This window comes from Sceloporus occidentalis, unplaced genomic scaffold, assembly GCF_023333645.1.
Source record: "Sceloporus occidentalis isolate IW3139 unplaced genomic scaffold, rSceOcc1.0.p SCAF_1, whole genome shotgun sequence".
Taxonomy (NCBI): domain Eukaryota; kingdom Metazoa; phylum Chordata; class Lepidosauria; order Squamata; family Phrynosomatidae; genus Sceloporus; species Sceloporus occidentalis.
The window spans coordinates 178,670,795-178,697,800 of record NW_028316981.1 but is presented as its reverse complement, the minus strand read 5'-3'; the positions used below and the strand labels follow the sequence as shown (position 1 = coordinate 178,697,800).

Genomic DNA, 27,006 nt, shown 5'->3' with positions numbered 1-27,006 from the left:
ATAGAGCTGGGTCCACTGAAAAATCAAGGGTGGAACTGGCAGGGGAAAGAGCTGAAGAGCCAATTTCTTCAGCACTCGATCATCTCCCCATATTACCTCCAATTCCAATTTGATCAGCAGGTACTGTTGGATCAGTTCCATCTTTCATCACTTCTGTAGGGACTTTGGCTGTCTTCCAACACTCAGATTGGACCAAGCACCGTCTTTGTGCAAGGCCTACCCTCCTTTTGGTGGCACTTGCAATCAGAAGTTCCATTATGAACTATCCTGAAAACAGGTGAAGGCTAAGAAACTGAGGTGGAGAAGCATCTTTACAGAAGCCACTTAGTGAAGAAAGAGAAAGGGAAAGCTGATAGAAAAGGGACAGAAAAACTTCTCCCTTTCTCCCAAAACAGAAAGAAGTTTTTTAGAACAAGAACTCACAATTGCAACTGAAATAGGAAACCAGCCCTGTGGGAAGTTCACAGGCACAGCTTCACTCCTGTTGGCTACTGTTTTGCTTAAGGAGCCACCAAGCTTGTCCAGCTGTTCAGCCTTATCTGGAGAAGCATCATCATCTGCTGTCTCTTGAGAGCTACATCTTCATTCCAGGTGGACAAGGACAGTTGGACAGTCCCTAGGTGCACCCCTACACCAGCGTAGGGGTTGGAGCTAGGCAGCAGCTGGATGCCTCAGGTTGGTTTTGCACACTTGGTAGTAAAGGCACTGCATAAATACAGTGGTCCCTTGCCTTATGTGGGGATCCGTTCCAGACCCCACTGCATAAGGCAAGTTCTGCCTATGCTCGAGTCCCACTGAGGATAATGGGGCTTGTGCACACAGCGGTGTGAGTGCTGCAGGCATGTGCACCTTCTCAGAAATAAAGAGGGCTTGTTCCTATGTGTGGAATTAAATTAAAAATTGAAGCTGCTACAGGGCTAGCTTTAAATTTTAAATGTCATGTATACATGGTACATGTAGCCATTACAATCTTGCCATTTTGAATGAAAGGGGAACACCCCTTATGCATAGTACAGACAGCAGTAACTACAATAAAAAAAAAGAAGCTAATTTAAACTTGCACAACTTTGCAGTTGGTAGGAGTCAAAACTAAAATAGGCTTAACTTCTTTGGGCTGCAGATAGGTTTTAATTAATTAATTATTAATATGAATTCTGTCTCCATCCTCCTCCGGCTGGCCCTTCTCAGGTCAGGTGGCAGAGCCTTGCAGGATAAAGGTTTGCCTATCTTCCTCTGATGCCTGACACTCTCCTTGGGAGATGACAGAACTGTAGAGCCTTAAAGGACAAGCATACATCTGTCCTCTTCCTTCTCCACACATTCCTCTCCTTGGAAGAAAGCCAAGTTCACCCAACTTTTTCCTCCTCTGCCCAGCTCATCCTTTGGAAGAAGGCTGAGCAGCAGAGAGCCTTGAAGCTTATTCTACATCCTTGTGGGCCATCTGAAATCCTTTGGCAGACCACAAGTGACCTGCAGGCTGCCTGTTGCGCCGCATGTCTGACCATGGAAAAACCTATACACAAATGTGCAAAAAGAGATCAAGATTTTTTGTTTCAGGCAGGGAAAGGCAGTTAGCTACCATAAACACAGCCAAACACAAAATACGGTATTGTTTTTCCTAGCCATATTTAGCCTTCTGCTGCTAGACTACTTGTTTTACAGAATTAAAACCTAAACCCACCCAATTTCATTTTTATTGGATGGTCGAGCCCAACTGTTGATAATGACTGCACAATCATACGCACAAAACAGACGCTCCAGAGAAGTACCCAAAGAGAAAGTCTGCCTACTCCATCCTTGAGGTAAACTCCCTTCCAGGATCCAGAGGTGCCCTTTCCACCTGCCAAATAAAGCCATGTTACAATTCTGGCTCAACATTTAATGGCATGATCATATTTCATCAGTGAAGCCTTCCTGGAGCATCCCTGTTTTGGGGCTTCTTAATGAACTTTGTGAGAAAAGGCTATTTGAAACCTCTGTCCACAAAACATGATCGAAAACAAAATTTGGCAGCACTTTGGTTTTAGAAACAGTGGAAGCAAGCAGATCAATCTGGTGCCTTACTAAACCTATAGATGCCAATGGAGTAACCTCAAAATATGAACCCTGTGTTATTGAACTTTTAAGGCATTTTCTTAATGCCTACAGTGCCATTCAATTTATGGAAAAATCTGGATTCTTGTATATTAGCTACTCTCATTATGCCAAAATGGGAAATACTCAGCAATATCCATCTAAATCAGCAGCCAAATAAGTCCAAGGTAGAATTTAGAATGTTTTAACTATGCAATGGTGCAACCCCTATCCTATGACCTATGTATCACACACAAACACCCTAGTTTTTTCCATTATTTTTTGGAATGATTTTATTGTTTTTACTCTTACCTATAAACAATAGGTAATACACATCATCCCATGCTTTAAACCTGGGTTTATTCCATAGTTACATTCTTACGCCCTTTAAACAGGGTTTGATGCAGTTGCCCACTAAATCAGCATTTTATCTCACAGGTGTTAAGCACCAATAGTTTTAGTTGTTTTCCAGGTTCATTACTAATCTTTAATACTTGTTTTAAATTCTCTTGGTAGCCACCCCTGGAGATCTATGAAAGACAATATATGAAAATCTTAAATAAAATATTAAGATAGTGGGCCATTCCCACCTGTGAAGGTTTGGTTCCGTTCCCCACCCCACACTCCGCAGATGGGAAAAACTTGGGGTACTCAAACCTATATTAATCAATGAGCAGTGATGCACATGTGCCCACATCTATGTGCCTGTGGGCTTGTCACTAATGACTAATATGGGGCAAGGCAATCTGCAGGACTATCAATCCATGGATGGCTAGCCTGGTGGTATATAAATATCCAAACTGAGTTAACTCCCAAAGCACCTACCATCTATGGAGCTTGGTGTATTATGCCCACATGGGAAAAAAACCAGCAGAAGAGGGCCGTCACAAACCAGACGGAACTATTTTGAACATGATCAACTAGTAGAGGCTCAGCCAGCAGCAGACGTTTCCATGGGCAGTACACTTGAAGCCACTTGAGGGAATGTTGGCCCTGCCATGATCTGTTTCTTCCTTTCGTAAATCATGCGAGTCCCCCAATTTTTATTATAGCTCCCTCCCTGAATGCCAGTGAGTAACAGCCAAATTATGGTTAGTGTTAGTCATGGCAATTGACCAGGTTTGCATTGATTCTGCAATGTTAACCCACAATACATAATTCAATTTAGCAAGAAACAGGTAAAGGGCAAAGAGCTCTGCAAAATTCTGAAACTGTGTCCCAACTGGACAACGGCTTCTAAGATTTCAATATGCCATACATTCAAGTGGATTTTCATAGCCTCAAAGCAGAAAGCTTATTCCTACCTTTTTGGAAAGGCTCCTATTTTCAGGAAGCCATGCTCTATACCAAATATAATTTGGAGGCTTTCTTATTCTCACTACACATGTAACTCTACCTATGCATTACCACCTTGACTGTCAATCCACATTTTGGGGGACTTGAGCCTCTTGGAAGCTGTAGGGTTGAGAAGATCAGCAAAAACATCCCACCCACTGGTGCTCTTCTTCCTTTGCAATGTGTAGCTGTAGATGGGTTGCTTTATCAAGGGGTGCACTTAGCTCCCAGACTAATGGCCTAAAAGTTTGGCTGGCATGTTTGTACACACCCAGGAATGCCTCTACAGCAGAGCAGCTTATAGTAGAAAAATCAGTATGAAAATGATTCCCTCTAGGCATACTGTGGAAGTATGAAAGTGTCCAAAGATCAATGCTTCTGATTTTACCCTGACCACACCCTGGTACACCTCATGGGATTCTTCAATGTCATCTTCAAAGATTTCCTTTTGTCAAATACAGACACTGCTGTTTAAATTGTGTTCCAGACATGTGGCCTCAGACTGGCTGCATATATAGTTTATAGTGTTAAAAGGTCACGAACAGAATTAATTTTCAGAAGGGCATTTAATAGGCTTCGTGAAGCCAAAGAACTGAATACAGGAATTCCTTAACCACTTTTAGTACAATATCGAGTTACATGTGAGTCTTCCAGTTTAAAAAAAAATATAAACAAACATTTTTCAAGAACAACTTGCAAGTTCTGCAAGCTTCAGTTCTAGGTACATCATACAGTATAAATTCTGATTTCTGAAGATCAAACAAATGAGACTCCCTTTATAATGAAGGGGGGTTTGCCTTCCACCACACCCCTTCCTCGCTACACCATAGGACTTTTACAAAACTACAAGGTATTAATGCATTTATAAAAACAAGGAGGATCTTCACACCTTGTTCAGATTCTGGGGAATTGTATGTGAAATATAGGTCAGAGCCCCCATCCTAGCTTGTTAAAAGAATGTGAGGGCAGGGGAAGCAATGCAAGTATGTATTCAAAATGCTTAAACACACCTGTAAAAAAAAAAAGGCAAATTAAAATGTTTTCCTCCAGAAAGCTCTAACAGGCCATCCTGTAGCAGAAGCTGGTGGGCTGCTCATGATAAGACTACAAAAAAGGGAAGATACAGGTAGAGAACTAAACAAGATTCAGCGAAGCTCCAAAAATCTTTATAAATACGACCATTGGAAGGACGATCTTGATTCAGGAAGGATTTATGCTCGGTGTAAGCTGAGGACAAGAAGCAGGTACAAGTCGTAAAGCACACTGAAGAACATGTGTACACTCACCTAAACAAGACTCCCTCCACCCAGCCCAAGGGAAGACTGTTTGCAATGGGGAATATGGGACACTGACCAATAACGTAAAAAAGACCAAGAAGTGGTGAGATGGGTCAGGACCAGGCACTGAGTTTCCTGCTTTTCTACTCTTCTTAATACACTGATTTATCAATGAGTGGGTATTTGCAGACTCTTTGGTTTTAGAGGCATGACCCTATTAGGAATGTGGCAGTTTAATTCCCACAAACTTACGGTTCAGAGGAAGTTCCTGTGCGTAAAGGCCGTAGTCAAGATTTTTACAGGCTGGCCCAAGAGAGTCTCTTTAAAGTAAGTTTGTGTGGATGGGTTTAACTGTCCCATTTTGTGTTATTCCAGCAGCAGGCCAGTTCTCCACATTTATGCTAGACCTCTGATGAGGACAGGAGTTCTGCTGGCAAAGTTAGACTAGGTGGTTAGAGGGCTGAATGCTATGCTTCCATAGCTACTGTATGACAGGTGCTGATGAAATTTAAACCCGCTGGGGCCTTTTAAACATATATCCTTACCTAGTTATCATAGTTGTCTCTGTAGGAACTCCCAGAGTAACGGTCTCCATAGCCTCCCTGATTCCTGCAGTAAAAAAAAAAAAATACAGATGAAAACTGATTAAGATCACTACAGGGTTATAGTTAGATTCTATGTATTAGTCCAAAGCTGAAAGCAGATTCTTCTTAAACAAGAAAGAATTGCTCAGCTTACCTCCTATGAACCTCTTTATTGGCTAAAATTAATGCATATAAACTGACACTTCTGATCTGTTTCTACCTATGTCCACTTTGGACATGTCCTTCCATCACAGCACCTAATATCAATAGCTGTAAGAAGGCAAAAATGCTGTTTCCTCCCTAGTTCTAGAAGGTGTTAATTGATGCTGAGTTGACTAGAGAGACTATCAAAGCACCATTTTCTATTAGCTGGAGTAGCCACAATATGCTAAACTCAATGGATTCTATGACTCTCTCTACACACACACACACACACACAGCTACACTTTTGTTACATACTTGCTAGTAATTGCTACTATTTTATGGAGTTTATCCATAATTATCAGTCACTCTATTGTATCTAATGCAAACTACATGTAACTGAAACAATCCCATAAACTTTTGTTTACATCAGTCCCTATCATCCTCAGCCGTCCTTTGAATTATTTTAGATTGCAAGTCTCTTGGAGCAGGGATATGTCAAATCTATTCTTCATCAAGTTCCATGCATCAAGGCACAGTAATTATGTAGTAGATTTATATTGCCAAAGAGTACACATATTCAACTACATATCATTGAACAACACAATCATATTCTAAACTTAAGACAGTGGTTACTAAATTTTGTACTCCTTAAGGGGAGACAGAAGCAAGCTAGAAGAATTTCCAGCATTGCTCTCCACCCTAGAAGGCTGGACCAACCAAAATATATGAAGAATCACAAGTTTACAACAAAACTGTTATTTGATATGCATATGGGTTAAGTAAATCTGTAGGTGAAAGAACTATATTGTGGCCAGATGTCTACCAAGTACTAAGAACACCAGCATTTAAAAAACACCATCCACTTGCTCCCCATTAAGTACAGCTCAAATCCATCAGAAAATTAACACATATGAAACAAGGATTGGTGTATTTTCAAAACTGAAAGGACCACACAAAATTTTACTATTCTGAAGCAGAAAACAAGGCTTAAATCTGTTAATCCCAACTAGAGTATATCTATTGAATCAAAAGAATTCAACTGCATGTTGACTCATTATTCAACTGACTGAGTGGCTCTACTGTAATTGTGACTAACCAACAGTATTCCTGCCAAGATGGTAACAATGATAGTTTTAGATACCACAAATTGCTAGTAGGCCGGAGCTAGACTGCTCTTACTTGTGCACTGGTTAGTTAGTTCTGAAAAAGGGTCTAAATTTATGATATATAACGTTCTCTATGACCCAGCTGTAAGATTTACAGTTTCCATCTGCCAGGCTTACCTGCTGCCATAGTAGTCTCTGGATCCTCCATAGCCACCGCTTCTGTTGTCATAACGGCCACCTCCATATCCTCCACCTCCTGAGACAAAGATGCAAGGATTAACTCTGGCGGGTTATAAATTGCCGCTTTGCGGCGATCTGCCGCCGCCACTGTTTGCTCCGTAAAGGAGCCGCTGCAGCCAAACCACGCGGCTCCGTTACGGAGCAAAAAAGAAGCTCCAAAATGGAGCTTCTTTAAGCGGCGCCTCTATGATGTCGCGAGGCGCCAGGGGCGGACTCGCGACGTCATAGACGCCACGACACGTGCAGATGCACAGTGTTCAATACGTAAATATGGCGGCGGCCGTGTGGAACGGCCACCGCCATATTGTACGTACAGAATACGTACTAGGGTTAGGGGGGTGCGGAAGCACCGCCCCTTCCTAACCCTAGTACGTATTCATTACGTACTAAATGGCGGTCTGTAACCTGCCCCTGTTCCTATGCAGCTAAGCAGTTAGCCTTGGAGGGAAGATACCACAGGAAAGCTCACCTCTAGAGAATCCACGTCCACGCCCTCTGCCTCCAGAAGAGCCACGGGAAGATTTGCCAGCCTGATCAACTCTGATCTGACGGCCATCCACAGACTTGAGGGAAGAACAAGCGAAGTGCGAGTTAGAATTTTTAACCAAGATGATAATAATGGCAGCAGAACAAAAGCAAGAGGGGTCTCTTTTGGACACCAGTCAAAATATGGATAACACATCTGCTTTGATTCTTAAGAGTAGCCAAATTTATGCCTCAATTAAACATCAGTCCTACTGAGTCAAATAAATAGGTTAGGCCCTTTAGACTGAAATACTATTCAAAGAGATAGCTGTGTAGAATCAGTATGCAGAGCAGGGGTAGGCAACCTGCGGCCCGCGGGCCGGATGCGGCCCGGCGAGGCCTTGGGACCGGCCCCAGCCCGGTCCTGCCGCCGATTGCCGCCGGGGCCTTTGGCCTCTCGCGCACAGGGGCAAGGGGGGCAATTGTCTATAGACTCCTCAGAAACATGCATTTATATTAACATTTTTTTAAAAAATCAGCAATTTTTTTTGCATGTCCTCCACTTTTTTAAAAAAAGTGTCCACCATTTGAAAATGCTGTCCTACATTTATCCCGTTTTATTTATTTATTTAATTTTTTAAAAAAATTATTTAATTTTTTATTTTTTGGCTTCGGCCCCCCGGTTGTCTGAGGGACAACAACCCGGCCCCCGGCTCAAAAAGGTTGCCTACCCCTGATGTAGAGAGAACATGTAGCACCTTTCAGATTAAGGTCCAAAGCACACTGTAGAAATAATCCAGGTTGAGACTGCTTTAACCGCCCTGACTCAATGCTAGAGAATCCTGTGTACTGTAGTCTTGTGAAACACCTAGCCTTCTCTATAAAGAGCTCCAGTGCCACAATAAACTACAGTTCCCAAGATTCCCTAGCATTGAGCCAGGGCACATAAAGTGGTCTCAAACTGGATTATTTCTGCAGTGTGTTTTGTCCTTAACTGAAATAAAAAAGTTGGCATCATGAGCTTTTGTAGACTTAGTAGTCTACTAATGCATCTGAGGAAGTAGACTGAAGTCTACGAAAGCTCATGCTGTCAACTTCTTTATTCCAGTTAGTCTCAAAGAGACAATAACTCTCTACATACTGTAATACTATGTAATTAATTGAAAACAAATGCTACTGAACAACGGGATTTACTAGCAAGTAAATATGGCTAGAAATGCCTAGGCTAGAAAAGCATTTGTTTTTGCCTTGGTTTAGAATTGCTTAGTGTGCAGTAAACACCAGTAAGAGGCTAAATCCTCCAACAACATAAAAAATAGCACTGACCTGCCAATTACGTTTTTAAGGAGACACTGAAATTGCATTTCAGTTTCTCACTCTTTAGTTGAAATAGATGTAGTTAAAAAAATAAAAAAAAACTTCCTGCAAAGCCTTGGCAACAATAGCCACAACTTTTTCTTTATGTGTATGAGGCTTAAAGTCACCTATTGACTTGAGGCAACCCAATGAATTTCATAGGATTTTCTTAGTCAAGGAATACTTAGAGGTGGTTTTGCCACTCCTTTCTTCTGAAAGATAGCCTACAGCATTTAGTATTCATTAGTGATTTTCCCATCCAAAGTACTAACCAGAGCTAATTCTGCTTAGCTTTCAATATTAGATGGGATCTGGTGCCTTTAGAATATTTAGGCCCTAGTTTTCTTTAGAGGGAATTAATAGGTTTTATGAAAAGGTGGTTCATACCGGAAACAGATATATTTTGCTTTTTTAATTCCTGCTTCAGAATGAAAAAAAAATTACCAAGAAGTTCTGCTATCAAAGATCATTTTGATAGCGACCTGGGAATCATAAACGAGGATTTAGTTATTCAGATCTAAATCCAAAACCTAGCTCAAACTGAAATGTGTCCATCCTGGTATCAACAGATCAAGACAGTGTACAGATATGTGTATTTGAATCAATATAAAAATAATTAATTTTTATGTTTACACACTCAAGCCAAAATCCTTAATATATCAAAGGCGCTGGTTAGCTTTGTACTGAAATGAAGTCAACACTGATGACAAATATGCCTTCAAATGAAGGACATTCCACAACCAGAGTAGAATGCCAGAGAAGAGAGTAGTCTTAATATTCAGCCTAGTACATATAGGGAGACTACACCTACCATCACTGGATGCTAAGTCAACAATTCAGTGAGATTGCACCACTAGAATTAGCAATTAAATGTAGGTGTCAGGCAGCTTAGTGCTCACTGTGAATTTCAGGTTAAATATATGTGTAAAATGGAAGGATAAATCTAGCAACCCTAAAATATTCCAGGACAGTGCTGAAAGAGATAGATCTTAAGTGCTCACCTCTCCATTCATGGCTCTCATAGCATCCTTTGCATCCTCAGGGCGGCAATAGGTAATAAAGCCAAAGCCCCTGGACCGCTGGGTCTCTCTGTCTTTTACCACAACCACTGGAAATGACAAAAAAGTATCAATTTTATGTCACTCTACACTTTCAAGTCACATACAGAAGAAAGTCATTAGTCATGTTCTCTTAGCTCCCTATTTAGTCAGATTGTTTGGAAGGCCACCATAATCACTCAAATGTAAAAAGATGCAAAATTAACAAGCGGAGGCTTAAGAATCCTGCCGTCTAAAACAGCCTTTCTCAACATGTTGCTCTCCAGATATTTTGGATTAAAGCTTTAATCAGCCACAGCTAATAAGGGGCAATGGTAATGTGAGAGTTAACGGGAGTTGAAGACCAAAACACCTGAAAGGCACTGCTTCACAGAAGGCTGTCTAGATTACTGGGGCAAATGAAGTATCAATACTAATACGCAGACAGCTTCATGTTGCAATGCTGGCATGTCTGACACCTTTCCTCACCTTCTGCAATGTCTCCATAGGGGGAGAACAACTGCTCCAGATTCTGCTCATTGGTGTCAAAACTGAGTCCTCCAATGAAGAGCTTTCCTTCATCTGATGCCATTGTTCAAGTGATCTGCAAATAAAAGAATGTCTTTGTTAAGATCCAAAAGGAACCACAAACTACACATTTACGAACAGAGAAAGGTTAGCAACTCCAACACCTGTTTTCATCTCTTACTAATTATTTATGTTCCACGACACTATCCCAAGGTCTTTTACAACCCCATTTTCCTTCCGTCTTGGCAGATTACATCACTAAATAATCTGGTGCAAAGCATGGCTTGTCATTAAGCAATAATATGTTCAATGCTTTGTGACTACAGATTGCCCCAGATAAGCAGGGCTAAATCTTTCTAAAGGGTTGGGACATGTTCTATCGGTTGCTAGAGCCAAGGGATAGTTTCACTTTGTACTGGGCTCTTTTGTTTAATATCCAGTTGAGAGACTTATAATTATCTGTGCTACTTAAATACCACACGGGGTTAATGTTTACTTTCTCCAGCATGCCCTTAAGCAAACTCATGTGGAATCGGTTGTTGGTTTTATTATTATTATTAATATTATAGCTATTCATTTCTTAGAAAGCTAAAGGCTGCAAAGCACTTTTCTGTTTATGTTCTGTCTCCCTGATCATTTGCATATTTACACTGAAGAAATGCAGAATTCAATGTTCTAATTTTCTAACAAACCCAAAGAAATGTAGTCTCTTATATATCCAGACATAGTAGTCGTTTTAATGGGATCTTGCTTTCAGGTAAACATAAATAGAACTGTATCTGTAATCCTCTACAAACTTACATGGAATTATCAGTGAAATCAGTGATTTATTTGCAATTAAATACGTATGGCTAGGAGTGTATATATACATCTGGGGAGAATGGGGAATACCCATCTGTGACCTCTTGCAGGATTTCAGGGAGATTAAAAAAAGTTGAGTCAAACATCTCCCATTTTTTTAGAGGCTTCACTCTTAAAACTGTAAACTCAGGGCAGCTGCCTTTTTCTTCCAGTATGTTTACACCCATTAACAAATTGAACAGTATGTTTCTAATCTCCTTGTTTGTGAGCCTACAGCATTTTTGCAACCTGTGAATTTTCAAGGATGTGAATGAACTCCTTGCTTTGTGCTGGGCCATACCCTTACAGTGCACACAATGGTGCGTTTTAACGTACATACAGGGATGAGTCTGCATCATATTTATCAACACAACTGTAGGAGCAACTATCTACTAGGGGGGGAAGGTTGCATATGCAGTAGGTATAATCAAGCACAAGTGAATTAACACAACTGCGTGCTTAACTTGATTGGTCAAGGACCTAAATGTTTACAGGGATCACAGTGCAGAGATATGTGACTGCAGGTAAAACAAGACTATCTGAACCTCTTCCACATTTGCAGCTGATAAGGTACCAGGGAGACTTTGGGGCTCAGATCTGCTTAGAGATGGTCCTGGGAAGCCTCCATTTTCTCTGAAGCCTGTTTCAGAAAACTAGAAGGGCTTCTCCCAGGAAGCATATCCAAATATGGCATCATTCACACATCTCAAAAGCGGAAGACTTAACCTACTTTGCTACTGAGGGAATGCTGCCTTTCATATATCTGCAATAGTAGTGCAACACTATGTAGCAATAGTATTACACCTCTGTTATACCTCACATTCTGTGTGCTCTGGTTTCTTATTCAGATTTCCCAGCATACTGTGTCTCTACTGCTCTAATCATAATAGCCAAGTATATAGTGCTCTATCTTACAAAGGAAACTAAAATGACAGTTCCTTGGTTATATATACTTGGAGTATTTCTCCCATCAGTGTGACTTCCAAACAAAACATGCACAGAACTATGTTAATACATTGATTTAAAGACACAGCGAGATGAATGAATGGAAGGACATTGCAGGATTAAGGAGGTGAAGGCGGAATGAAGAAGGTGAAGGAAGGACTAGAAGGGAAAGGCAAGATAAGGAATGTTAGGGGAAGAATGTAAGGTGTGGGGTGTTATAAGGCTTATGATATCGTGTTGTTTAGGAATATGTTTAAAAGCGCATATTGTGAGCTTTGCATCTGGTTGGCCCCATTAAGGAATCACTGTTTTGTAGATTTGGGGTGTTATTGTGGTTTGCCACATGGCCAACAGGGCTACTCTGGGATACGTTTTAGGAATACAGTGGGTTCTTGGTATCTGCTGGGCTTGGGTCCCAAAATCCATGGATGCTCAAGTCCTACTAAATATAATGGCACCATAAAATAAAATGGTGTCCCTTAGAGAAAATGGCAAAATCCAAGATTTGCTTTTTGTATGTGCCTGTGTGGAGATTACAGTCCTGAAATACTGAGAGGTCAATATCTCAGTTTAGGAAGAGGAACCACTTGGAAATGGCTTACAATTCAAGATGTTAACCCAAATAAAGACAATACTGCAAAGGGACAGTTTGGGGGGAGTGAAAGAAAACATACGGAGAAGACACTGATGGATGGGCCCCCCTCGAGGGATAGCGATGCAGGTTAGGTGCAATATTTGAACCGCCAATGAATGTATAACAGGGGTATACACGTTTAATTCAGTGTCACCGGAATTCAGCGGAATGAGGGGCCCCCTTTTCCTTCTCCTCTGACTAGTCTCCCCCCGCCACAAAATGGCCGCCAGCACGTGGTCCTGCCTCCACAGAATGCGGGAAGGCGAGCCCAGCGCCGCTCACGTCCCTAAACGGCAGGCGCGCGCATCAGCCCGAGCATGCGCAGAAGAGGGCGGGACCCTGCCTGCCTGGCGCTCCGAAGGAGGGGGAAGCCCAACCGTCCTTTGTGTCCGCGCGCGCGCAGTGGCTGCACCCACCCCCCTCCCCGAGGGCGCTCTCCTTCTCCGCCGCCGCCGCCTCCTTACTCTCCTAGGAGGCCCTTTTTCCTCCGCAGTAAATACGGAAGTTAAAACAAATAATAAAATGAAAAAAAAGAGGGGAAAGGCGTCTGTGCGCTTTTATTCTGACTTCGACGCATGCGCACAACAGCCCCGCCACCGGCGCCATTTTGTGGCGCCACTCGCTATCTCTTTCCTGCAAACTCCAGAGATCCTTTTCTCCCCCCCCCCCGCCCTTTTCAATGCCTCCCTCCTCTGCTGGGCTTCCAAAGCCTACCTTAAAGGATGCTTTCTATATACATATTGTTTATATACACGTATATATATTTAAACCCCCCACCCACTCACCGCAACGGGGCCTTGGAGCAGGTGATGCGCAAGGAGCCGTTAGGGCTGGAGCAGGAGCGAGTATCGCGATGGCGGCGAGAAAGAGGCAGAGACAAGAGAGGGCCAGAGCGAGGCTGAGAACAGGACACGCCCACAGCGCCGTCCCGGAGCGACGATTGGTTGGAGAGGGCCAGGGGCGGGGCTTAGCCACAATGGTGACCACGCCCATCTCCCCCATTTTAAATAGCGGGGGTCGCCAGAGCCTCTCCATGAAGGCCCTTCGGCCATTTGCCTTTATTGGGCCCTTTCGTCATCCAAATAAAGCTGGGACCCGGGCAGTTCCTACCTGGGAGTAGCCAAACTTAGGCTGCATCCACACTGGAGAAATAACCCCGTTTGGTACCGCATTAACTCTTTGTCTTGCTCAAGGCTATGGAATTCTGGGAGATGGCGTTTGTTCTGGGTCCCACAATGATCTCCAACTCCCAGGACTCCATTGCCTTGAGCCGGGGAAAAAAGTTAAAGCAGTGACAAACCAGGTTATTTCTCCAGTGTGGATCCCGCCTTAAAGAAAATGGCACTGCAAAAATAATCTGGTTTCGCACCAGTTTCATTGCCATGGCTCAGTGCTATGGAATTCTGGGAACCGTAGTTTGCTGGGGGTCCAGGACTCTCTGGAGGGGCTAAATGTCTGAAAACTAGTTCCTAGGGTTGAGCCTTGAGTATCAAAATGGATTAGTACATCAGTGGTATAAGAAATGTACTTGCTATTGCAGTGCAGATGCAATTTATACCCAAGGCTCCATGTTTCCTTTAGACCTGCATGGCCTAACCTGCCTTAATTTCACACCTGGCTTCAGCATCCCTTCTATCCATGAGAGCAGGAAGCAGCCCTCCAGGTCACTCTCAGAAGAATTCCCATCACCCAATATCCCAAAATCTATGGCCCAAATCCCTGTTGCTCACTTTGACTAGACTAGGCCATATGTAAATACCTTTGAAACCAGTGGAATAGACCTCATGCAAGTTTTGTCTTTTGCACAAGCATTTATTGCATCAGAGAAGGAAGACATGCTGTTTGTCCTGTCTTTGCCTCTCCTATTATGTAGCAGAAAGCTTTATTACCCTAAGACAATAGTAAAGAGCTTTGGGAACCAAAGCTCAGTACCAGTAATTATATCCCATGAGAAAAGATGCCACTCAAATGTTTGGGAGGAAAGTAGCAGCACAGAAGTCTAGCTAGAAAATAATAAAGTGCTGCTTTTGCTTTTATTCCTAAACCTACAATACTGACACCCAGTTGTATTCTTGAATTAGCTCTATCAAGTTTTAGGGCTGATTAGTTTTATGGTAGCAGCCTCCTGAATGGGTGAAGAAAAATTCTGTTTATGTTTAGCAAATAGACATATTATGCCAGAGAAGTTTCGTAATTCAGTATGAAAGCATTCTCTCACAAAGAAGCTTTCAAACAGCTTTCATGGCATTTAGGGGAAGTTAGTTCTTGGAAAGGAACTAAAAAGGGAAGGTAAAGTTTTAAAAAGACAGTGTTTGGACATTGGACTGTAGTTGTCTTAAATTTTATGTACTGATCTAGTTTCACACAGCAATGGTTTCCAATCCCATCGTATCAGGCTGCTACATTACTTACTGAAACAGCCCATGGGAAAGGAGAAATGAGTCTTCACTTTACGTTTCAGCCTTTGCAGCAACAGGATTTTAAATCAGAATTGCTTAATACACAAAGGCCAACTTGCTTCGGCCGTCAGTGGCAGATTGAGCAACAAGCGGTTCTTCTTTAGAATTCCTAACTGATGTCACCACTAACATTCTTATGAAAAGGATTAACATGTTAAAATTTAATTTATAAGCATATGAGGTCTGAATTATGAAATGTATGCTCCATACATTTTATAAGGACTTTGAAATACAAGGTATAAAAATGACAAGAACGGGTTAAAAGGCTGCTTCTGTAATGGGCCTTGCATTTCAGCATCCTTTAATCCAGGGGTAGGCAACCCTTTTGAGCCAGGGGCCGGGTTGCTGTCCCTCAGACAACTGGGGGGCCGAAGCCAAAAAATAAATAATTAAATAATTTTTTAAAAATTAAATAAATAAATAAACTGGGACAAATGTAGGACAAAATTTTCAAATGGAGGGCACTTTTTAAATAAAAAATAGAGGACACGCAAAAAAATTTGCTGATTTTTAAAAAAATGTTAAGATAAATGCATGTTTCTGAGGCTTCTATAGACAATTGCCCCACCATGCCCCTCGCGTGAGACGCCAAAGGCCCCAGCGGCAATCGGCAGCAGGACCGGGCTGGGGCCGGTTCCAAGGCCTCGCTGGGCCGCATCCGGCCCGCGGGCCGCAGGTTGCCTACCCGCTTTAATCCAAACTTGGGGCAACTAGCAATGTGAATATTCATTGAACTTCCCATTCACTGTAAGAACAGCAGCTTACTTTGATATCAAATAGCTGATCTAAAATTGTTCTGTTTCACTGCCAGCACTATCTTTAAAGTTTAAGTTTTAAGTGAATTTTACTTTGTTAACTCCTTCAGGAAAGTTATACTATCATCTAAACATTGTGCACTGTTTCCTTCCAAGGTTATGGATATGTTAAGACTCCTTTTGTCAGCATTATCACAAGCAGAAAGACACTGAGCCAGTGACTATTCTATCAAAGCAATTTTATTAAAAATAGAGAACAGCTTTAAAATCAGATGCCATGGCATAGTCTTTCAAAAGCTTGTTCTTAAAGCATCATTACAGTGAAGATTTTTTATACTGCAGGAGTCTTCATGTTGCAGACTTCAGAAAGATGTTTCATCTAAGCACAGTACAAACTTACCCCCGTTAGAACACACACACACAAGGCATCAGACACAAGAATGAGCATCTGCAATTAGGAAAGTTACAACTTGCTGGATGTACACTTCCATTTGAACTTGAATGACAAGAACACAATTACCATCCTGTTGTCCAAGTGTCCTGGTAAGTAATTACATTCCAATAACACTACATGCAGTACGAAATCACAGTTCTTTTGCTTTGCTGCCACGCTGTATCAGCCGACTGATGTCAGTTCCAATGTCATCAACCTGATAGGTAATAAAAAACTGAATAAGCAGTGAACTAAGGCATTGGTTAAGTGCAAAGCAAGCTAACATACAGCTTGTGCCAAAGGCGTTTTACGGTATTTGTGTCCTTAATTCAAGTGTATCTTTGTTCCCACCCTCACTTCAATTGTATTTCTACAGTTTTAAACAAACCTGTCTTGACCGCTGAACTGCTCTCCTCCACCAGAAGCATCATCCTTCTTCCCTTGACATATTCTAGCAGCTTATGTTCCAACAGCTAAGATCTGAAAAAAGCAACTCCTCATCATTATACAGTATTGGCTGCCCCAATACCAGAGAGCTGGATAAAATGCTGTTTTTTTAACAACTACTTTTATCAGTTTACAAATACAGCATTACCCATTATTTTGAATCAGTTCTAAAAGCATTTGCTTCCAACTTATCAAAACCAATAGTATGGGCTGCTTGCGACTTTCATGTAGTAGTGTAGGGTATCACCAGGCATCAAACTGATGCAGGCATGGACACTACTATTTTCAGGGTCTCTACCTCATGCACAAACAAGGTATCTCATAACATTTTAATTGTGCTCTGTGACTGCTAAAGCATAGAACAAATTCAAGTGTCACACACCCCTTTACCCTCTTCCCCCACTGAAGTCTAACATGGATATTGTCTTGCAGGGAGAGCCCCATGCTTCAACAGTGGTGGAATTCAAATCAAAGTCACATGATTTCATACTACTGTTGAAGGGAGAGAAAATCTTGGCTTACTGCATAGCATGGATTCAGGATCCTGAGTAGAGCAGTCCATCTCATATTCCAGTACTCCACAGCTTGATCAAATGGGAAATAGCCTTTCAGGACACAGTAGCCACCACTCTTTTCTTACCTGCCAAAAACAAGTCAGTATCACTTAACACAAGAGCATCCAAATTCTCAACTCCAGCAAATTATGCAGTTCTAAAAGAATACTCCAGGCCTAGGTGATGCTGTTCACCTAGCACTCAGGAGATTTCCCAAGGTAGTATATTATCAGATTCTTATCCCACATTTAGATCCTTGACCAAAACCACCACATATTAAGAATAGGTTGTTTTATGAAGTGGAAACAGAAGCCTCCCACACCCAAACCATGCTGCACTGGGAAAAACCTTTCCAAGTAACAGTCCAAGGTCCACAGTAGTCATGATTACAAGATATTGGACAAAACTGGTATCAGAGGCAACTGGATGAATCTTAGTTTACTTGACTGCCTTTCCCTTTTAGAAAGCAGAATCTCAAGTCCCAGGAGCCAAGGAGGCCCTCCCCCCAGGACTAAAAAAAATAGTAGCAGATTCAGTCCAAGTTCTTCTGGGGTCCCAAGGAGACCCCAGACGTGCCTATTTTTTTAAAAGCAGTAATCAGTGGTTTGCTGTAGCCACAAGTATGGAGCTCTGTGGAAGAGAAGATGCAGACATGAGCAAAAGAGTTACCTCGAAATACAGGACTATTTCCACAAATGAACTAGCCAAGAGCAGCTTTCGTCTCACATGGTTCGCACTGAAGGAGGCACAACACACTTCGGGGTCTCCAAGGACACTGGTTTCCACACGCTAGCAGAGAATTCTCACAGTGTAAGAACAGGACAGAGCTAACTACAGGTAGGCCCATCTAGGTACCAACATCAGTTCAGCCTTAAACCTGAACAAAGCCACAGGCCCCCCAAGCTTCATGAGCTTCCTTCACCACCTCAACAAAGCCAAGTTTTTCCAAACCAAATAGGACACATCCTATTTTTGTACAAGTGAGGAGATTCCTTCCCATATTTTCTTTCTCACCAACAGCAGTACTAAAGTGTATTGCAATTGGATCAAGTGCCACTAACCCTTAGGTGTTATTACAATTAATTGAAGGTTTAAGAATTTTGAAGTTACCAAGTCATTACCATGCAGTAGAGCGCTTTTCTACATTGATGGTGAACATTCCATGTCTTGTTCCCTCCATACTATTGACTCCCAAATCAGAAATGGTGATTTGCTTACTAGAATTAAGACTTCATTACATAATTCACCATTTGATGGGCAAGCTAGAAAACCCAATTACATACAGGTACCACCATACTGATAGTCCACCGAGATTCAAGTCAGGAGACTCTCAGGGCGAATTTTACCACCACTCACTGGCTGCCACCCACTTAGCAGTACAAAATTCATTTTCCCACAAAAACATTGCAATGTTGATACTGACACCTCTTCAAACATTCTGGAAGATCAGAAACATTGGCTTTGGCCGATACAGATTATATTTGATAGCACCCCTTTAAAATCAGAGCCATTTGATAAGAAGTTACTTGGGTACAACCTGACTAGCAAGATGCTTCTATAGATTATGGCTTTAAATCATGCTTAGACAATGCTCCAACAATTTACAGAAGAGCAGATAGATGTTTCCAACTAATTCGCCACATGTTGCCAGGTTCTGTGTCATTTGTTTCGCATCAACATATATTGGTGTATAACAAACTTATTACCAGGGTACTAACCCTGGACTTTACCCAAAATAAGGCCCAACATGCTTTTACTTTATGTGCCCCTGAATTATCAAGTTGTGCAAGTGCAATATCATGTTAAAGGTCAAGAGCAGAGAATTGTTTCAGATGGGATTTTAATGGGCTTCGTAAAGCCAAAAACTCAGTACAGGAACTTCCTTATCCACTTCAAATACAATGTCAATCGATTTATGCATGTTTCTTCCAGTAAAAAAGGACAATATAAACAAACATTTTCAAGAACCTCTCAAAGTTCAAATTTGTGTTCTGGGTTTACTTTACAGTAAAACAGCTTTTACTAGTGACCAATGTGAATCATTTAATGCTTTAGTAATACCAAGGTGGTTCACTTTTGTCACCTTCCCTTGCAATACTAAGAAGCTGAAATTCAGTGCATCGCACTTTTTCAAAAAAGTCTGCTGAGCTTCTGTCACTTTTAAGTTGTCGGACCCCATGTGTCAAGTTAAAAGAAACCTTGGATTGAGAAAGCACGACAAATAAAACTGGGTTTCAAAAATGCTTAAAAACCACTCTTGAAAAAAACCAACTCTTGAGCAAAATCTAAACAGACCATCTTGCAGAGGAAGCTTTCAGGCTGCATGTGACAAAAGCTATATAGGGGAAGATACAAGTAGGTAACTAAACAAGATTCAGCGAAGCTCCAAAAATCTTTATAAATACGGCCATTGGAAGGACGATCTTGATTCAGGAAGGATTTTTACTCGGTGTGAGCTGAGGACAAGAAGCAGGTACAATCATAAAGGCACAAGCATATGGACACATTGCAGTAATTCACTACTCCTAGACTTTTTAGATTAGTGTTGCTAGGATTCTCTGGCCCTCCCCCAGTTAGCACTCTTGACAATTTTGCAATCTGAAGTTAAAATATCTTTAAAGGTCCAACATGCATTTAAGTTACTTATCAGTAATGAGAATGGAGGCCTGCAATGTTTGACTTGAGTAAATGGCAGATTTGTGAAACAACGATCTTTGATATTAACAACTCAGTAAGGAGCTGTAGTTTCTGCCACTAGCCAGTGTAAGTCGGAACACTGAAAATTTAAGGGCATTTTGACAAGTCATTGTTTCAAACCCTTCCCAGGATGCACTTACCTCAGTTGTCATAGTTGTCTCTGTAAGAGCCTCCTGAGGAGTAGCGGTCATTATAGCCTCCCTGACTTCTGAAAGCAAAGTAATTTATCTTTTATTCCTGGGAATAAATCACAGAATCCCACAAAGGCAATGCTGGCTGGGGGATTATGAGACTTGCAGTCCAAAAACTAACTTTCCCAACTTCTGCTCAAACTGAATGAAGAAGCAGAGCACACCATCTTAATTACCTGCCATAATCCCGGGAACCACTGTAACCTCCACTTCGGTTTTCATAGCGTCCACCATAGCTTCTGTCTCCACCACCTGCAGTGAAACAACATATTAATGAAAGCTGAACCAACAGCAATCCAACTCTTTCACCATTAGTCCAATGTAACCATCACCTCGAGAATATCCACGGCCTCGCCCTCTGCCTCCAAAGTATCCACCACCTCTGGATCCACGGGAAGATTTTCCAGCATGGTCAACTCTGATCTGGCGTCCATCTACAGACTGATAATGAACAGGTTATGTTAATTGCACGTAACAGATTTGTTAACAACTCACTTGAATATCTTATCTAATGGAATTATGAACTGCCATATGCATAGAATATTTTTTTTCCAACTGAAGTCCTGTTTCATCCAATATAAAGATATTTCTGTATTGCCTCTCAGTCCCTAAGGGCTCCTGAGGTAATCAAGAAATAAAAGAAATTAAAACAGTACACAGTAACTTAATTCTTAATTAACTGAAATGAGTAAATGTAGTCAAAGAGTTCAGTGGTCTTATCCTGAAGTAAGGTTTGGCTGGCATTCAATGTAGATTAGGTTAAAACAGCATCAGCTTAAATCTGACCAGTAAACTTTAACAATTACTTTTGCAAGCCACTTTAGAAGGTTTTAGGGCCATAAAGTGGGATTTCAAGTATTCTAAGTGAACATTCCCAATCCAATCTTTTTGAAATTACAACCACAAGTCTGCCATCACAATGTGAAATGAACAGAAGCAATTAACTAGTTTTTAAGTGCTCTGCATGTTAATGCAAGATTTTTCTGTTACCCAGCTCTACACAAATCAAGGATGGCAATCTGCCTTCATACCCATACTTTGCATTACTCCTAACCTTTTGGGAGACACTTTGTATTATTTTGAAAAGCTAAGTTTGATCCGCATGCATTTCTGGGAAAAACTGATCAGTCAAGTGCACAAAATGGGAGCCTTGTGCCAGCTTTTCTTTTGTTAGCATGAACATCTCCCTTCAACAATAAATTGGCATGGCTGATGGTACAAGCTCATTTTGTTGTTCAGCATTTTTAAGACATCGAGCCTAGTAGGCACAAAGTGAATCAGGTGACAGTTATGTCTTGCAAATTCCTTATCTCATCGGAATGAGGACAGTTAAATTGATCTCGACTCTAAACAATGTAACTTTTAACAACCAAAATCAAGCCAAATAAGGCAGACTACTGTTTGTCTCGCATCCTTTAAGTAGTCAGGGCAGTTTTAAAAAGTGAGCCACAAACTCAACAGCAGAACTCTCAAAATCCTTACCTCTCCATTCATGGCTCTCATGGCATCTGATGCATGGTCAGGATTGGAAAAGGTGACGAAGCCAAAGCCCCTTGATCTCTGGGTCTCTTTGTCTTTGATCACAACAACTAGAAACACAATGCAAAAACAGATCAATGAATCTCTTCATGATAATGCTAAAGGTAGCTTCCTCCACCTAAATACCCAAACTTGCTTACCTTCAGAAATATGACCAAAGGAGCTGAAATGCTGCTCCAGGCCTTGTTCATCAGTATCAAAATTTAGTCCACCAACGAACAGTTTTCCTTCTTCAGAAGACATGATGGTGATGAGGAGTCTGAAAAACAGAGATGCACAAGGAACAGATCTGGATCAGGACTGGAGATAGAAGTGAGAAAACTTTCCTGTTCAAGCCACTGGCCCAGCTGCAGACTGCCCTAAAATTTCAAGGCAGCAGAATATATTGTGAATAGAGCTCCCGATTTTCCTTACTGACTGTTCCAAGTTGTGCATTTTAGAACTTTGCCCATGAGGTCCAGAGTTTGACTAAGGCTTCATCCCCACTGTAGAAATAATCCAGGTTGACACCACAGCTCAGGGCCATGGAATCCTGGGAAACTATAGTTTTGTGAGCTTTTAAACCTCTTCTGTCATAAAGCTCTGGTGCCAAAGAACTACAGCTCCCATAATTCCCTAGCACTGAACCAAGGCAGTTCAGATGGTGTCAAACTGGATTCTTTCTGCAGTGCGGATGAAGCCTTAGTCCAACTCTGGACCTCATGGGCAAAGTTCTAAAAGGTTGGATTGGGAATGTTCGCTTAGAATACTTCAAATCCCACTTTATGGCCCTAAAATTGATTGCCGCCAACGAAGACCAGGCTGGCCGTGGTTACCCAGAGGGCCTTTTCATCTGCAGCTCCCAGATTATGGAACGGCCTGGCGGAGGAGATCCCACATATAACCAACCTCGAAGGCTTTAACAAAGCAGTCAAAACGGATCTCTTCTGGCAGGCCTTCCCTGAATAACTGACTCAGTCGCCCCCACTGATATGGACCATCTTATTGACTACCCCTTGACTGTCCTGTTTTTGTGTTAGCCATCATTTTAATGATTTTAATCATATTTTATTATAGTCATTGTTATATTTGTACTTACTGAATTTTCATCATCATCATTGCAAATATTATTATTATTAAAACCCTCTAAAATGGTTTTTACTCTATTGTATTGTATGGGTTTTATCGACGTAAACAGCCTTGATCTTGTTCGGAGAGGCAGGGTGGAAATAAATGTCATTATTATTATTATTATTGTGAGTATAAATAAATAAGTATCTTCAAGTACCACTCTATTTCCCATCTGATTGTTGTTGTTATTAGTATTTTAACAACTGATTTTAAATTGTGTTGTTTAATCCTTTTTTTAAAGGGGAGGGTTAGATATAGTATTGTAGACTGTATGTAACATACATCAACTGTCTTTTAATCTTGTCACCTGCTTTGATTGCAGAAAAGCAGGGTATAATTAAGTTTTATTTATTTTATTATCATTAAAATATTATTATTATTGAGCCCCTCTAAAATGGCTTTTATTCTATTGTATTGTATTGTGACACCCCTCCACTTCTTTTCATGAAGCCTAGTAAACAGGGGTTTACTTATTAGCACCTGCAAACAGCCCCCCTTCAATACGGTAGAAGTGGAACCAGTTGCCCTGAGGGCGACAGTGGCGGTGGAAGGGGGCAGAATGGCCGCCGTCTGAAGAGGAGAGGCTGGGCTGCCTCCTCCTCCTCGCCTCGGGCGCCATCTTGTTAACCCCAGCTCCGAAGCGAGGGCCAAAGATGGCGCCGGCTGCGCCACCGCGCTTCGCGCCCAACGGGCCAAGCGCCCCCCTCAACGAGCCAGGCATTTCCTTCCACTCCGCATGCGCACTGCGCGCCCACCGCCCAGAAAGAACTCCCCCCACACACATACATATAAGCTGGGGCTTCTACGCATGCGCAGCACGCCGCCAAGGCCTCTTAAAACAAACAAAAAAAACAAACGTGCGCGCGCTTTTAAAAGAGACCCCTTCGCCGTACTCCTTAGTGAGCCCTGACTTCCCTTTCCTTTATCCCTCCCGCCTCCCTTCTTTATAACCCTCCCACCTCCCCTCTATACTGTTACGGAGCTTACCAAAACAAAAAGGTATTACCAATCCTGGAGCAGCGGGAAATGCGGCCGAGGCACAGCCCGCACCACGCTTATATAGGCGCCCGCCCCCTCCCTCTTGCGCGAGGAGGTCACGTGACGCCCGCCGTTTTTCTCCCCCCTCCCCTCCGGCCCCTGCGCATGCGCTTTTCTGTGTGACTGTTGCCCCAATGGTTGTCTCTGTTTCTGAGGGTGTTCGCCTCTTCCTCCTGTTACATCCGGGGATTTTCCCTTTTTTAGTTTTTTTTGTCTGGCTTTTTCTTCCCTCTCAAAGTCGGTTTTGAAATAAATGGCGTCGCCAAAATGTTTCTGGCGCTGTCCCCTTTGTTGTCACATAAGGAAATAATGTCTTTTTAAAAACCTGGCTTCACCAGAGAGAGAAAGAGGGGGATAAATAAAAAAATGGGGAATGTGGAGAAGACCAAATAATAAATAAATAAATAAACAAACAATTGAGTGGTTTGGTAAAGGCATTTAATTGGCGTTTGTTGATATCCATAAGCCTATTGTGCCTCCAAATCGACCCTAAAGCGAACCAATCACAGGGTTTGTTCAGAGAAGCTTAGCCATTGCCATCCTCTGAAGCTGAGAGAGTGTGACTTGCCCAAGGTCACTCGGTGGGTTTCATGGCCGAGCCAGGATTCGAACCCTGCTCTCCAGCACCATAGTTGAACACCCAAACCACTACTATGCCATGCATACACAATATTTACCAATAATTTACCAATAAACTCACCCTGTGGGTTTCATGGCCGAGCCAGGACTGGAACCCTAGTCTCCAGAGCTACGCCATGCACTGTATGCACACACAATATTTACCACGGATTTTAGGCCTTCTGTGCGCCTCCTGCCTTTCCCCACCTAAAGAGTGTACTTTTGCTCTCATTTTAGAGCAGAAAATCAAAACAAAACAAGCTATTGTAACTGTCGGGCAAGTAGAAGAAACAAAAGGAGAAGTGTGTATCTGGCCTGGAAAAAGGGAAGAAGGTGGTTGAACAGATTGAAAGATCGGTTTTAACTGAGGGGGTGGGGGTGGGGTCTAATTAGTGTTTTAATTTCTTTCATACTTTTTTCTCTCTAATGGTATCATTACTTCAATGCGCTACAACAAAAAGGAGTCTCTGGCCTGTTACAGACAGCCAAAATAAAGCTGCTTCGAGTCACAGTGGAGATATGGTGTTTCAATGATGCATGCGTCCTAAGAGTCCAGAAGTCGCACCAAAGCCACACTCTAGCCCTAAGGACTGGAGCGTGGCTTTGGTGTGGCTTCTGGACTCTTAGGACGCATGCATGATTGAAACACCATACCTCCACTGTGACTCGAAGCAGCTTTATTTTGGCTGTCTGTAACAGGCCTCTGTCACTGTGCTCTCTTAGGCCTACATGCAATATGAGTCTCGCAGCTCGCTGGACACAATGGAAATTACTTCCAAGTAAAATATGCATAGGTTTACTTAGAATTCAAAGATATAATAGCCATGTTGGTCTGCAGAATCAGTACATAGAGAGATCTTGTAGCACCTTTGAGACTAAAGAAAAGAAAGACTAAAGTCTACTTCCTCAGATGCATCTCACTTTACAAAAGCTCCTGCTGCCAATTTCTTTCTTTCCTTTAGTCTCAAATGTGCTACAAGATCTCTCTACATAGTTAATTTCCAATGGCCCTACAAATGAGAGACCTCAGGGCTGTGGCTTCCTTGATACAGTGAATGCACCTGTAAAGCCGTCTTCCTCTTTCCCTGTTGTCTCCCACTTTAATGAGCACTACCATCATTTTTTACAACGAGTCACGTCATCTCATCCTTTTCAAAATACACAGTATAGTGAGACCTTCTAGCACCTTTGAGATTAACTAAAGTTGCTACAAGATCTCTCTACATACTGAACGCAGCTATTATAGTTTTGAATTCTACCAAAATACACACGTCTCTCTGTTTTGTTTTTGTGTTTCCTAGCATAAATTCAAGCGTGATGTGCTCTTGGGCCCATTTGTTTGTATTTTTAACAGTCCGCAGTATCCGTAGAACGTTTCTCCAGCACCACATTTCAAATGAGTGATTTCCCCCCCATATCAGCTTTTTTCACTCTCTAGCCTTCACAACCGTACATAGAAATCAGAAATATTGTAGCATGGACAATCTTGATTTTGATGCTCAGTGATATCTCTTTGTACTTGAAGATTTTATGCAATTCCATTAATCCTTGCAATCTGATAATCTGAGATTCATGACCCATCTGTCTAGGAAGTTGCTGCCATGCCAGCTATTGACATGTTTTTAATTTGTTTTTAATTGTGCCGTTAATTAAATATCGTTTTAATCTTTGCTCTTACTTGGGATTTTAACTCGTTGTAATTCAATATTACTGTAAATTGCCTCGAGTCCCATTTGGGGACAACAAACAGAATATAAATCCAATAAATGAACAAATAAAATGTCTATGTGAAAAATGCACACTGAATTAGTCAAACTCTTAACATATAATGCTCCAGAACATCTCACAGATGACAATGTAGTTGTGATGTACCTAACTAGAGCCAATGTAGTGTAGTGGTTTGAGTGTTTCATCCATGAAACCCACTGGGTGACCTTGGGTAAGTCACACACTCTCACAGCCTCAGAGGACGGCAATGACAAACCTCCTCTGAACAAATCTTGCCAAGAAAACCTTATGATAGGTTTGCCTTAGGTTCACCAAAAGCTGGAAATGACTTAAAAACACACAACAACAACCTATAAAATTTCGTTACATCCACAATCGGTGCTAAAGCACGATCCTATCAGATTTCTTGTTTCAAGCCTTGCTGGTTGGTGGGAAGGGGGTGGAACAGGGACGTAGCCAAGGGGGGGATCTTGGGGTCCGGACCCCCCCTTCCATTAGAAAAATGAATGGTATGTGCTGCTGCGCCGCTGCACCCAAGCCCCATTATAATGGTGGCACTTACTCTGGACCCCCCTTCCTAAAATCCTGGCTACGTCCCTGGGTGGAAACATCATCCCACCACACCCTGATCACCATTAGAATGGACTCCTTTTTCCACACAGCTGATGCTCAATAAAATCGGTTGTGTGTGGGGGTGGGGGGTGGAGGTGTGCGTCTGGGCCAAAAGGCACTAAGCTACACAACTAAAGTCGTGTATACATAACTACATAATGCATGAAGAATTTTGTCCACCATCCTTATTTTAACTTTGCAGATGCATTTGCAAAATGCGTGTCCAAAGGAGGGAGACGAAAATGGTGAAGGATATGGAAA

General features: G+C 42.0%; 2 protein-coding genes across 6 annotated transcripts; both read right to left on the bottom strand.

Annotated features, from left to right (window-relative positions):
* Nucleotides 1-3,955: 3,955 nt before the first annotated feature.
* Nucleotides 3,956-13,457, bottom strand: LOC149322871 (cold-inducible RNA-binding protein-like). Its single transcript, XM_089483987.1, has 7 exons — nucleotides 13,350-13,457; nucleotides 10,107-10,221; nucleotides 9,582-9,688; nucleotides 7,229-7,322; nucleotides 6,697-6,775; nucleotides 5,231-5,294; nucleotides 3,956-4,635 (listed from the first exon to the last, which is right to left on the bottom strand). The coding sequence occupies exons 2-6, from the start codon at nucleotides 10,207-10,209 to the stop codon at nucleotides 5,231-5,233; spliced, it is 447 nt and encodes a 148-aa protein (XP_089340113.1). The 5' UTR covers nucleotides 10,210-10,221; nucleotides 13,350-13,457; the 3' UTR covers nucleotides 3,956-4,635.
* A 2,543-nt stretch (nucleotides 13,458-16,000) lies between these two features.
* LOC149322870 (RNA-binding protein 3-like) lies at nucleotides 16,001-23,823 on the bottom strand. 5 transcript variants are annotated; one of them, XR_016272202.1, is made up of 9 exons: nucleotides 23,737-23,823; nucleotides 21,780-21,898; nucleotides 21,583-21,689; nucleotides 20,433-20,541; nucleotides 20,277-20,352; nucleotides 20,050-20,117; nucleotides 17,181-17,298; nucleotides 16,600-16,691; nucleotides 16,001-16,428 (listed from the first exon to the last, which is right to left on the bottom strand). XR_016272202.1 is itself a non-coding variant. In XM_089483926.1 (7 exons), exons 2-6 carry the CDS (start codon nucleotides 21,880-21,882, stop codon nucleotides 20,051-20,053), a joined length of 462 nt encoding a protein of 153 aa, XP_089340052.1. In that variant the 5' UTR covers nucleotides 21,883-21,898; nucleotides 23,737-23,823; the 3' UTR covers nucleotides 19,036-19,668; nucleotide 20,050. The 5 variants fall into 5 exon arrangements, 3 of the variants coding, with proteins under 3 accessions (XP_089340052.1, XP_089340066.1, XP_089340076.1); XR_016272206.1 differs by having other exon boundaries at nucleotides 20,050-20,114; XM_089483926.1 differs by lacking the exons at nucleotides 16,001-16,428; nucleotides 16,600-16,691; nucleotides 17,181-17,298 and adding an exon at nucleotides 19,036-19,668.
* Nucleotides 23,824-27,006: the final 3,183 nt, after the last annotated feature.

Coding starts and splice junctions, on each gene's coding strand:
- LOC149322871 (XM_089483987.1), bottom strand. CDS start 10,209: ATGGCATCAGATGAAGGAAAGCTCTTCATTGGAGGACTCAGTTTTGAC. Junction 9,689..10,106: donor CTATGGAGACATTGCAGAAG/GTGAGGAAAGGT, acceptor TGTCATTTCCAG/TGGTTGTGGTAAAAGACAGA. Junction 5,295..6,696: donor AGAGACTACTATGGCAGCAG/GTAAGCCTGGCA, acceptor TTTTTACTGCAG/GAATCAGGGAGGCTATGGAG.
- LOC149322870 (XM_089483926.1), bottom strand. CDS start 21,882: ATGTCTTCTGAAGAAGGAAAACTGTTCGTTGGTGGACTAAATTTTGAT. Junction 20,542..21,582: donor TGAGAGCCATGAATGGAGAG/GTAAGGATTTTG, acceptor GTTCATTATCAG/TCTGTAGATGGACGCCAGAT. Junction 20,353..20,432: donor AGGCCGTGGATATTCTCGAG/GTGATGGTTACA, acceptor GTTTCACTGCAG/GTGGTGGAGACAGAAGCTAT.